Source organism: Haliotis cracherodii, unplaced genomic scaffold (assembly GCF_022045235.1).
Source record: "Haliotis cracherodii isolate W230 unplaced genomic scaffold, xgHalCrac1.p SCAF_14, whole genome shotgun sequence".
Classification (NCBI taxonomy): Eukaryota; Metazoa; Mollusca; class Gastropoda; order Lepetellida; family Haliotidae; genus Haliotis; species Haliotis cracherodii.
In genome coordinates this window covers 20,332,029-20,344,713 of record NW_027266269.1, presented here as the reverse complement: position 1 = coordinate 20,344,713, position 12,685 = coordinate 20,332,029, and the positions used below count along the sequence as shown (strand labels likewise).

Here is a 12,685-nt window from a genome sequence, read left to right as displayed (position 1 = left end):
AGTATACTGTGTCAGCGTGGAGTATCCATGTTAAACTGCAGCATGGTATGTTAGTGGGCTAGCACTAATAAAATCGACCTTAGTCTTGACTAGTACAAGCAGCCACATACACACACGTACATGCACGTCGCTATATAAGTACAATAATCCTTCTATAGCGACGTTAAACTCCATTTAACCTCACCTCACCTGTAATAATTATACCAAAAATTGACATTTGCATTACGGATGCAGTGTGTTCCTTTATAAAATGCCTGTGATGTGAATTGTTGAATGACATATCTGTGTTGGGCGTTACTGTATGATTTTGTCCGTGCCATATAGTTATACATAACGCCCCACAGTTTACAACTTGGCTGTGTCATACTTTTTCATATTACATGCAAAAGTTTCTTATATTGCATGCAATAGTTACACTATTGTATTTTGTTTACCCGTGTTGTATTGACCCAGTCAACATCGGTAACGTGGTTGATAGCGTGTCATAGTGCCCTGATATCTCGGATCATTGCTTGTGTCTATTGTCAATGGTTTGTGTGGTTCAGATTCAGTCATGTGAATATTGCTCAGCGGCTTTAAATAACATTGATCCCCTTCACTGTAATTGAGTGATCAGGAAATACTACATCCATCTGAAATACGTCCGTGTCTGTCTGCAGGTGCATGATGAATATGTATATTTTAACAGTTGCACAGCTGAGGACACAAACATTACTGTATCCATGTCAATAATACAAATATACTGAGATAAAGAACTGAGTAAACAGCACCTGAGACATAAAAAGTCTCCCAACACTAAGGTTAAGATCCATGTCGACCCACCCGGGTTACATGTTTGCGTAGACACTGGACGCTCTGTGGTATTCCTTCACCATGTCGTAACAGAACTTGTACTGATCCTAAAACAACAGAATATAACAACGAGAGATAATACATGTTGGCGTCTGCTGATCAACGAGTGACGGTGATCTGAACAGATAACGTATATATGTACTTCAATTAATTTAATACGGCCTATCCTATGTCCAAGTTTGAGGGAATGAAATAAGAGCTCTGAAATATAGTTATGCTATAATTAGCAACGAGCTCATGTTATGCGTTTCATGTTCATACTTATAGATTTGTTCACTGCAGTTTGAATATACAGGCTGTAAATATGACTACAGGTAAGAATAGAGTACTGCATTCTCACACTATAGTACAAATCAATTTGGTACTGTTTTACTGACGATATATGTGAAAGGATTTTTCTTAATCATAAGTTTTTTTTAACGCAAACTAATATAACAAGACAATAGGTTTCGTCAGTAAATCAGAATAACTGTGACAACAACGTTCTGTTTCTGTGAGGTCACAATGGGTGTTGGATATAGTACAATGGTGAAGCAGTATTCAGTACTCACATACGACTGGATTAACTGGGGTCTGATACACTGAAGTTCCCGGATGGTCAGGTAGATGTCCACTTCCTTGTCCAGTCTGAGCCTGGTGATGATGTTGAGGACGCTGCAGAACACTCCACACAGTCGTGCACCGTCACTGTAACGAGACCAGGGGGATAGGATGGAACAAACAGTATTGTTTTCTTGTCTTGAACTATACTTCCAAATGTTGTTGCATATTCATCTTTTGTGAGAACTATTTTGAACAGAAACTCTACTCACGGACAATGCACAAGTGTCTTGTGTTCTTCGGAAGTACCCTTAGTGTCGATCTCATTCACGAACTCCAGCATAGCTTCTGTGCTTCCAGGGATGCGGGATTTCATCTTGTACACTGTGATCAGGCGACTTGAATCGATCTGGAAACCACACACATTACAGGGAACTTGATATTATTGTAAGTAGCATTCTCGTGGCATCAGTCTTTACGTCTGATCAAAAGTGTGATATAATGTGCACGATGTAAAGTGACAGATTGTAGTACATGTATACACCCCTATCCCAGACACCTACTTTAGTACAAACAAACAACTTTAATGGGGATTGGGTAGTCATGCTCTACAAATCTGCAACTTTGTGTCATTTTTATTTGGTTTGGTGTGTTGATCCAATTTCATTATAATCAGATAGATCTTAGATCTCGCTTCCGCTTAACAAGGATATGAGGACATCTCATTTAGGGTCACGTTAGAAAGACCTTTTATCCGACCAATCAGAGCGTCGCCTACTAGATCATGAAAAAGACAGTTGGAATCCGATTTCTGATCATGCATGCTCCAAAGATTTAACACGGGGTATTCCAAACGACAATCACAGGTTTTGCTACTGAATCCAGACAATCTAGGTCATCTACTTGCCATTCTAGAATGTTCGTTTGTTGTGTTTTCAAATTTTTAATCGAGAATTTGTCAAAACAAGTTTCAAAACATAGCCGACAGTTTGAAACTAAAGCCGCAAAGCATGAGAAAGCTGCCTTTCAGATTGGCTAATGCTGTCTCTTGTCAGTCATTCCATTGGTCGGTCAAAATTCGCGAAAGGTTGGTCTGATGTGACCCTTTACTTCAGCAGAAGCAAAAATTAAGATCTGATTGAATGAGATTGGACCAACACACCACGCCCGATATGAGTGACACCAATCATCAAATTCATAGAGCTTGGCTACCCAATCTGATTTAAATGTCTGAGACAGACTCGATTATCTACAGTACACCGTGACATTTTTAGAATATTGTTGACTACATTCACTCACAGACTTCCTGATACCAAAATGAAATGAACTGATATGATGTCATCATATCATCTTAAATATTATGTGCTTTCATATGTCACAATATGATTTGACGACTGTCGAATGAGGTCGCACCTCTTCATTCAGTGTTACTGTTATCTGAACGATGGTAAAGATGCCTCTTGTAGTGTCCTCTGTGCTGTGTGTGACTCGGAAAGGTCCTATCTCCAACATTTGATCCATCATGGGATACAGTTTCTGAAAGGTTAACCATGAGATGAATGCGAAAACAAACGCATTTGAGATTGTCATTAACTCAAATAAGACATATATGTAGTTCCCAATGATCACCTGCAATTTCGTCACCAAAGAAAACCTACACACATATCAAAACTGAAGATGTTATAAGAAACCACAGTATTTATTTAATTCATCGATGACAACGTATAGTGTGTATGAAGCACGTGTTGATATCATTACATGCCCCATATTTGAAGTTTGAAAGAACTGCAAAATAGTATAGGCTACGTTTGTTTACTTCAAATAAACATATTATGAATAAGGGAAAAAAACAGGGAGCGTTGGATGGTACATTAATCAAAAATGATCTGAAGTGTTCGCAAACTATTGACCGCGCATTTTATTAGGCTTTCTGCAAGGGTGTTGTTAGACTCTCATGCCATTTGCAGCAGTGTCTGTTGACTACTTCTTCTTCTGTAGTGTAGTGTAGTGTGACGAGCTGATGCCCATGTTTGATGTCACAACTGAACACTATGTTTACAAAAGCGGAGTAATCCTTGTGTGCGATACCAACCTTATCGTCTTCGAGACAGACAATGGTGAAACAGTCGTGATCATACACCAGTCTCCAAAAGTCAACAACAGTCAGTGTCACTGGTGTCTGGGTTGCTATTATACCTCGGGCTCGTGTGGCAGTCTGGAGTCAAAACAAATCAAACAATGATCATCATTATCATGCTTGGAACAAACAGCGGCTGAGGATTTCAACATTAATATGAGTACTGAAACAGATCACTGCATATAAACACTATAACCATGTGATATATCTTGATTCTACTGATGCAAAGAAGACAGCAGTCAGCTTACTGGAAGCACTACTGCGTTGATGTAATCATTATGGCCTGGCACGGGAGTGGAAAGATAGGGTCGAACATTGTTCGCTGAAAGAATAATGACATTTGTTATTTCATAAAGAAGATAAGGTTAGTAATCTTTGGTGTTCCCTAAACTAAACACCGATAGTTTGGTAGTATATATCTAAACATAGATAACGACAAAAGAACGAACATAAATACTCAAGGCTCTCTCGTTAATATGGAGACGTCTTAGTTTAATCTTGCTCCTTGTTCTTTGAGGATGGAGTTAGTCTAACCTAAAGTGTAATAATGTTATTTTCATCTGACTCAGTCACAGTGATTAGGCAGTGTGTATTTTGTGTCAGAAATTGGAATTGCATATCTTTGTTTGTTATTTCTAAACATTTTAAATCTTGTATGACGATTGCACGTACAATCTTGTTGATTCAAATTTTGAACAAGGTGCGTGTTATTTAGAAATAATGTTAACTAATAGTACCTAAAAATATCTTAATGTGGGTGGATGGAATGCCCGCTGACCGACACAAGTTCCAATTCGTCCTTATGACAGGACTTTGATCCTTCAAACAGATTGCAGAAGGGACAGAATGTTAACGTCGACTCGTTGACTCATACAATGTCAACACGTAGAAGTATTTTGATACTGACTTAACCTGGTACAATGTCTTGATTCCTGTTTTTGCTTCTGTTCTCCGGGAGTTGAGCTGCAGACACTGCATCATCATCTACGTCCTGCTGCATCGCTTTGAGTGACTGCGGAAACAAGCAATGTAAGGTACGGTGTGTTCATTAATTTCACACATCTTTGATGACTAATTAATATGGGAGAAAACATATATAGACAGTATACATGTAATCCAAGACATTTAATAAACATATATATATAGTGATTTTAGAAGCTGAAGCACCAGGATTAGCTTTAATAGTACTGACATTATTAGACAGCAGGGTATTCATTGCATCGGCTTACCTTGACTACATCACATAGAATCACATAACATCACTGTTGTAATATGATGTTGTTAGTCTCTGTGTAAATGTAACCTTAGTTATATAACCATGTCCTACCTACGTGTTTGATACAAGCATCTGTACCAAAACGTGACAAAAATAAATAAAAGTTTAAATCCTTCAGTCATTTCCGTCATCACATTCAAGCTGGTTAGATTATTTACGCAAATGTTGCTGGTCCAGCATTGTTTTTGTGTAGCTATTTCGTGGCCCATTAGTTGTACCTGATACTGCCTGCTCATCTCCGCCTCTTCGTGTCTGGTATATGTCAAACCACTTCCAACTGTTTTCTCAAATTCAGCAGAGGTATAAAAAGTCCCCTTGCTCCCAAGAGCTTCAAGGAGAACATCATGAACAAAGCGGTACTGCTCCTGGAAACATGCAAAAAGTGTTTATAAAACATGTCGTCATTAGAATGTCTCTTTCAATGTAAGTTATGTGGTTATCATATATAACTGAAAAAGTAACATAATTGTCATAATGCTACCAAACAATAATGTTAAGCCTCTTCACTGTTTGGACTTACCACAGTCTGCACCATGTTCATCCTAGCCTCTCTCATCTTGGACACACACGAGAACACGTTTACTTTGTTCAGAGACTCGGCTTCGTCAAAGAGGTTGTCGAGCGCAATGAACGTCCCCGTACGTCCAACGCCAGCGCTGAAGCCATAAAAAATACGTTGCCAGCAAGTCAGATATGCAGGTGAGTCATTTGGACATCAGATACACAGTAGGTGATATGGAGATAAATTACCAGGGAATTATATATGAAGGTCGAGTACTCGGAGATCGCAAATACAGTGATGATAAGGGATCACATATTAGAGAAACGTCTTAACCTACCCCTATCCTCCATTTCTCATTACGTTCTTGCAGATACGTTTCCCAAGTTTACGTGGCAATAATGCAGTAATACGATATTATAATAGTACAGTAAATTGAGGCACAGTATATTGTAGAAAAAGATAAAAATGCCTACACACATCCCATCTTATATTAAGCATGGTTTGATATGAATCCTGCAGTTTTGCTGTCAAAATAAGGGGAAATCTTTAAAATGAGGATTACATGATATAGGTAAAAAGAATAATTATGTAAAAGTGAAAGGATCAGTGTATCCGAATGTATATCACTGGGTATGCTGTATATGCTGGGTATACATATGAAGGTACGATAAAGGGTCTTTAGACATCCTCTGGAAACGGGTATCACTGTGCAAGTCTTCAAACGGTGTCACTTGAATGGGTAGAGGTATTTTGTTTCTATTTGAAAGCGAAATCATATTTTGGAAATGTCACAGGCAACATACCTGCAGTGAACTACAACAGGTCCGGTAACGTCCTCCTCTGATGAGGTCAGACTCCTGTACTGCTTCCAGAAATCGACCAGAGCCGTCGCAGAAGGAACATCATGGTCAGGCCAAGACGTGAAGTGAAGCTGCGTCACTGTCCTCTTGTCAGAGGGCTAGAAATAGCATCTCAAATGAAACAGATCTACATGTCTCATATAGAATGGGGGCGGTCGGGTACCCTAGTGGTTAAAGCGTTCGCTCGTCATGCCAAAGAGCCGGATTCTGATGTACCCTGCCGTGATATAGCTGGAATATTGCTAAAAGCGGCGTAAAACCATACTCACCCACTCTACTTTCAGAATGTGCGTCATTAAACCTCTCACAACACCTGCTTTCAGAATGTGCGTCATTACGCCTCTCACAACATCTGCTTTCCATACTTACTCACTCACTCATATGGAACGGAGGAAGTGTCAGTTCCGATAACAACATATTGCACAACTCCGATTTCCTTAAATTTAGAGTATTTCAGTACTACTACTAATAATGATAAAAGCGACAAAACCCTTTTTAATAGCCACAAGAAATATCCGCTAAAAGTAGAGTACAATTCCGACTATATAGTAAATATTATATACTACCACTTATATTGCGCTATATTTCAACACAAGCATGCTCAAAGCGCTACACTGTTATTACTCAGATCTCAGCTTTTCACAGTTGGTTAACAGTGAGTGTCGCATTACCATTTCATCCTACCGGGTACCCATTCCCAGCTGGGTAAACAGAGGCATATTTCGAACAAAGTCACATGCCTCAGGAGACACCCTATGTGCAATTAACATGTGCTTCAGTATCGCACAGGACCAAAGGACCTACTTTCGTAGAATGGTGAACACTGTATTTTCTGATGGTAAAGTCCGCCCTGACTGTGGCCAACAGTGGCTTGATAACAATGCGACCACACATCTTCTGTTCTTTCTCGTCAGGCCAATATTGTTCGCACTTTTTCTGAAAAGAAAGTAGATGGTTATGTGCATCCTTGACTGCAAAATCTAATGTTTTAACACTTGATATATAGGTAATATAAGTAATATCTGAAAAAGTCAATCATGCGCCTCTGATTCTAATTTTAGACGGCTCTCAACCCCTATCAGTTATATCAAGTTTGCTCGAGGGATAAAAGGTTTGTTGCCATCATAGATTATTACAAGAAGAATGTGTTCATGTAAACTCTTTACTCTTCAGTTCAGCTTACCCTGTTTAGTTCCATGACTCTAGTTAGCATGATGATTATCGAGACGTTTTCCTGCCACACCATCCTCCAGAAATCGTTCACAGTGACAGGGTTTGGTCCTGGAATAAAATTACCACGACCACGAGATTACTTAAACCTTTAGGTTTGAAAATAGTGTGTCCATGAGTAGAGAGGAAAGGTATGACTTTGGTAGTGCGATGGGGAATTCCGAGTCAGAGGAGGCCTTCGCGTGAAGATCCGCCGGGTTGGAACAGGTCTCCAGGAACCCAAGCTTGTCGTGAGAGGCGACTAACGGCATCGGGTAGTGAGGCTCACTGACTTGGTTGATGCATGTCATCATAACCCAATTGGTTCGATGCTCATAATAATTAGATCACTGGACTGCCTGGTCCACACTTGATCATTTAAAGACAGCCGTGATATAGCTGGAATATTGTTGTGTGTGGCGTTAAACAACAAACAAATAAACAAATAAACAGAGGAAGTCATCGAAAATCATGTATGTAAATAAAACCGTTCACATATCCACTTTGTAGGCTTGCAATGAAGGAAATGATATAGCAATAGTGTTGTATATGTGTTACAGAGGAATCAGTCATCTATGTACCGAACATATAATAACGTTCAAGACATATACCTTGTGCAGCAATGAACACACTGGATTCGGAGAAGCCCTGAAACAAACACACGTATTGTGCAGTTACAGATGACAAACACATTATACAAAATTACTTTTCGCTCACTCATTTATTAGCAAGGGGCAGTTTTGAATAATATACATACGGGACTAGCTAACCATTTGATTAAGTGTGGCTTACAGTTATGTAGCTGGCGTGGATATAGTCCCATGTGGCATCACCATCTGGCATCAGAACAACGCGACTGTCGTCATCTGTTCAAAAGAGAAATTAGGATATGTTTTCATATGACGAAACACACACTAGATGATATCTACTCAATAAACTTTTTTTTAATGGAGACGCTATCTAGAATACTACTGTCACACCATCAAGGAATTGAATAATACATTCACATTGTTCAGCAAAGTTAGCACGTTCAAAATGTAATTTCGTTATTGCTGCATGGGGCAAATATGAATGTTAGGCCAGTCAATATGTATCTTCTACGAATCATTTATTAATCCCCCTAAACGTTTGAGCTGAAATCCTGAAACTTTGATTTACATATGACTGTGACATTTACCTCTGTAGCAGGACATATATATGATATCTTCTTTAGAACAGAGTAAAAGTAAATATACCTGGAAGTGCAACTATGACAAATACGGATCTGATGATCGTTTTCTTTGCAGATTTGAGGGTGTAAGTCAGCATGTGACGTATGAAATAGAGCAAGTTTTCAAACAGGGTTAAAATCCTATTTAGTTATTGGTTTCATTAACCAGTAGATTGCAGCACACACGATTCATTACAAAACAATACCCCCAAAACGTACATGTACGCCAATAATATGCTCTTTCATATACATTATTATTTCACTAAAACTCACATGGAAATAATTCCAAGAAACGGTTCCTCTTTTTGTTTTCTGGTTTTTTCCCTTCGACATGAGCTCCGTGTATTCCGTAACGGAGTAGCTGAAATGATAAAACATCAATGCTATAACTACTCTTGATTCTCCTCCGAAACAGATTCCATTTGGCGTACAGGGCAAAATAACTGTGGAAACTATGCGAATGGATCACTGATAATCAGTAATGACACCAGGTGTTCGCAGTTTTTGCGTCTCGAAAGAATTCAACCTTCTATACCTTACTGATAATATGTATATTCATGTTGACAATGCCATATACAAAACATGAAGGTAACCTTTAAGGTAAGATTTCGATTGGCAAAATAGTTAGGGATTTACATACTTTCCTCTGTTATAACGAAAGAATGACGCCATTATAACACCACTCCTTTGCGAAACGAATGAACATGTGTTTTTAAAGAGGCATGTCTTTACTTTAGCTTACAGTTGTATTTATCAATTTAACCACGCCCTACCTTGTACTCGTGTTCGAATCCCACGCCCGTCACTCTGTCCCTGACGTACTCCTTGAGTCTGTCCAGGGACACAGGAGCTGGTACGACGTTGTAGTATGGCTCCGAGTTCTCGTACACGTTGTCTGCAGGAGGTTTTGGTTTCTTCGCAGGCTTTTCAGGTAGCGCAGGTTTACCTGCAGCAGGAGCGTCCTTCTCACCTTAAACAAGAGCAATAAGATATTAATGCAACATCTTGCTCTTTTAGTTCAGGTAAATGGCCCTTAAAAAGATATGCTAATAGGGTGTCTGATGTATTGACTATGTACGTGTACTTATACCCTATGTGTCATGGTTGTATTGAAACACACGCGACACGACGTTGTCAGTCTTAAATCGTAATTATTTCTATCACATTCGGTGTTAGGTACTCCTGATATAGACAGAGATAAAGCATAGCATGATCATCAGTGCGAGCAAATTGTGGTTCTTGATTTGCTATAAAAAGAGAAAATTCTCAAACGAGAATAATAGTTCATAACCGTAGTACTAACATGTTAGGACACACCTTTTACTTTACCGAGAGCAATTGTATTTTCCTCTTGTTGAGACTTCATATAACGTCTTCTGTAACATAAACCATCCTCTGTTTTAATGTGTATGTACATATTAGTACAATTAATGGTAGTTTCCGTAGAACTAATACTCATTGCATACACGTCTTTAAGAAGTGTGGTACAATGTGCAATGCCTAACAACTTTCATAATGTTTATTTTGTCATAGTGTGTTCCGTTGTGTATATTCAAGTAAAACCATTCATATATGCTTCAGTGTTTGTGTGGCTGAATATTGTTTTACGTTAAAGTGAGCAATATTCTGGCTATACGTCACGATCTGTAAAACAATGTGTCTGGCAAACGGGTGACTGAAGGCAAGGTGTTCGGATCCATGCCATCAAGGTCATTGTGTCTGACTACCCGATCCGCATTGTATACTGCCTCAGGTACTAGGGACCTACTCTGTTGTGGATTCAACAACAAGGTAAGAGACTCATCTTTCATGAATATAAGATGTTAAAAAACGATATTATAAGAAAGACATTATATGTATGACACATACCTCTTGATGACGACCAACAGGACTACAAGGATCACTGACACTAGTACAGCTACTGCCGCCCCACTTATAGCCCAAACGGTAGAACTGGCCATGGAACCGTCGCCCCTTTGAGAGCTTGTAGACACTATAATATTAAAAAGTCAAAAACAGTTTCATGCTTTGGTTCATGAGTGAGTTATTAAGGTGTTACGTGCGATTAAGTTCAATAGATCTATTTCATTTCGGGGTAGACCTTGAAAGATATTGGCACTAATCAAAGATGTATTGATATTCCAAAACAATTTCGGTCACAAATAAATAATATCAAATGTCTTTATTAACGTCTAGCATAAAGGAGAGGGAAAATTGTTAAATACCTAAAGCTGTTGATCTACTCACGTTTGCAGGAATCACCCTTGTAGCCTTCCTCGCAACCAAGTATGCATGAGCCATTGGAGGGCTGACACGTCCCATTAAGACAATTGCCACAGGGATATTGGCAGTTTTCTCCATAGGTGTTGTTGACACATTCTATATCCATGAAAATGTGAAGGCTGATTTTTTTATGAAACTGTTAGGGAATCAGTTTTACTTCATACTATCATTCAGTATTCCTGTTTGTTTACTGGCTGACGCTGGTACAATTATGTATGTATAAATTGCTTATTGATTGTGCAAGGTATTCTTAAAATATTTGAAGTCAATTCTTATACAATACCTGCACGATTTGGTCGTAACCCTTCTTAGAGAGTGTACATGTGTAACGGAGCATTTTTGGAAGATGCTCCCCCCCCCCCCCCCCCCCTTCTCCTCAATTGTTTAACTATTGGCCATGGCTAACCTTGTTGACATAATGGAGCTTCATAGCCAGGCTGACATCCATCAAGGCACTCTCCATCTTGTGAGTTGCAGTTGCCTCCCTTGCATTGACCACAAGCAGTACAGTTGGTATCATAATAACCATCAGCACATTCTGAAAGTATATGATGTGACAGGCTTAATGACGCACATTCTGAAAGCAGATATTGTTAGAGGCTTAATGACGCACATGCTTAAAGCAGATGCTGTTAGAGGCGTAATGACGCACATTCTGAAATTATATGATGTGAGAGGCTTTATGATGCACATTCTGAAAGAACATATTGTGAAAGGTTTAATGGCCTACATTCTGAAAGTAGTTGTTGTAAGAAGCTTAATGACGCACATTCTGAAAGCAGATGTTGTGAGTGGCTTTATGATGCACATTCTGAAAGAACATATTGTGAAAGGTTCAATGGCCTACATTCTGAAAGTAGTTGTTGTAAGAAGCTTAATGACGCACATTCTGAAAGCAGATGTTGTGAGAGGCTAAATGACGCAAAATCTAAAAGTAGATGCTGTGACATGTGTAATGGCGCACATTCTAAAAGTAGATGTTGTGAGAGGCTTAATTACGCACATTCTGAAATCAGATATTGTGACAGGTTTAATGACGCACATTCTGAAAGCAGATATTGTTAGAGGCTTAATGACGCACATGCTTAAAGCAGATGCTGTTAGAGGCGTAATGACGCACATTCTGAAATTATATGATGTGAGAGGCTTTATGATGCACATTCTGAAAGAACATATTGTGAAAGGTTTAATGGCCTACATTCTGAAAGTAGTTGTTGTAAGAAGCTTAATGACGCACATTCAGAAAGCAGATGTTGTGAGAGGCGTAATGATGCAAATTCAGAAAGTAGGTGTTGTGAGATGTTTAATGCCGCCCATTCTGAAAGAACATATTGTGAGAGGCTAAATGACGCAAAATCTAAAAGTAGATGCTGTGACATGTGTAATGACGCACATTCTAAAAGTAGATGTTGTGAGAGGCTTAATGACCCACATTCTGAAATCAGATATTGTGACAGGTTTAATGACGCACATTCTGAAAGCAGATATTGACAAAGGCTTAATGACCTACATTCTGAAAGTAGATGTTGTGAGAGGCTTAATGACGCACATTTTAAAGGTGGGATATTGTGAGGGACACACTTTCTGAAACCAGATGTTGTGAGATATTTAATGACGCTGGTCACATTCAATGTCAGTCAGCAGGCAGTTATTTTTAATTCAAATGATATAAAATTTTGTGTGGAATTAATTCCATATCTACTAAAGTGTGATTAAGATAATCTGCATGAATATTGGTATTAAGCAGGATCTCGGGTATTTAGTCTATTACTATCGTCATTGAGCAATATCCCTGTAAACACACTGAGTTTCACTG

At 38.9% G+C, this 12,685-nt stretch overlaps 1 protein-coding gene across 1 annotated transcript in view; it reads right to left on the bottom strand.

The window, feature by feature from the left end:
• Positions 1-561: 561 nt before the first annotated feature.
• Positions 562-12,685, bottom strand: part of LOC139461068 (receptor-type tyrosine-protein phosphatase alpha-like) — a 49,098-nt gene continuing 36,974 nt past the window's right edge. The window contains exons 12-31 of the mRNA XM_071242584.1: positions 11,276-11,407; positions 10,834-10,965; positions 10,456-10,579; positions 9,904-9,962; positions 9,360-9,556; positions 8,860-8,947; positions 8,169-8,242; positions 7,988-8,024; positions 7,351-7,448; positions 6,972-7,103; positions 6,111-6,265; positions 5,326-5,461; positions 5,024-5,170; positions 4,442-4,541; positions 3,778-3,851; positions 3,486-3,607; positions 2,806-2,941; positions 1,665-1,801; positions 1,404-1,539; positions 562-899 (exon numbers count right to left, since the gene is read on the bottom strand). Of these exons, the coding sequence (XP_071098685.1) occupies positions 828-899; positions 1,404-1,539; positions 1,665-1,801; positions 2,806-2,941; positions 3,486-3,607; positions 3,778-3,851; positions 4,442-4,541; positions 5,024-5,170; positions 5,326-5,461; positions 6,111-6,265; positions 6,972-7,103; positions 7,351-7,448; positions 7,988-8,024; positions 8,169-8,242; positions 8,860-8,947; positions 9,360-9,556; positions 9,904-9,962; positions 10,456-10,579; positions 10,834-10,965; positions 11,276-11,407 (2,288 nt within the window). The 3' untranslated portion in view covers positions 562-827. The remainder of the gene's footprint in view (positions 900-1,403; positions 1,540-1,664; positions 1,802-2,805; positions 2,942-3,485; positions 3,608-3,777; positions 3,852-4,441; positions 4,542-5,023; positions 5,171-5,325; positions 5,462-6,110; positions 6,266-6,971; positions 7,104-7,350; positions 7,449-7,987; positions 8,025-8,168; positions 8,243-8,859; positions 8,948-9,359; positions 9,557-9,903; positions 9,963-10,455; positions 10,580-10,833; positions 10,966-11,275; positions 11,408-12,685) is intronic.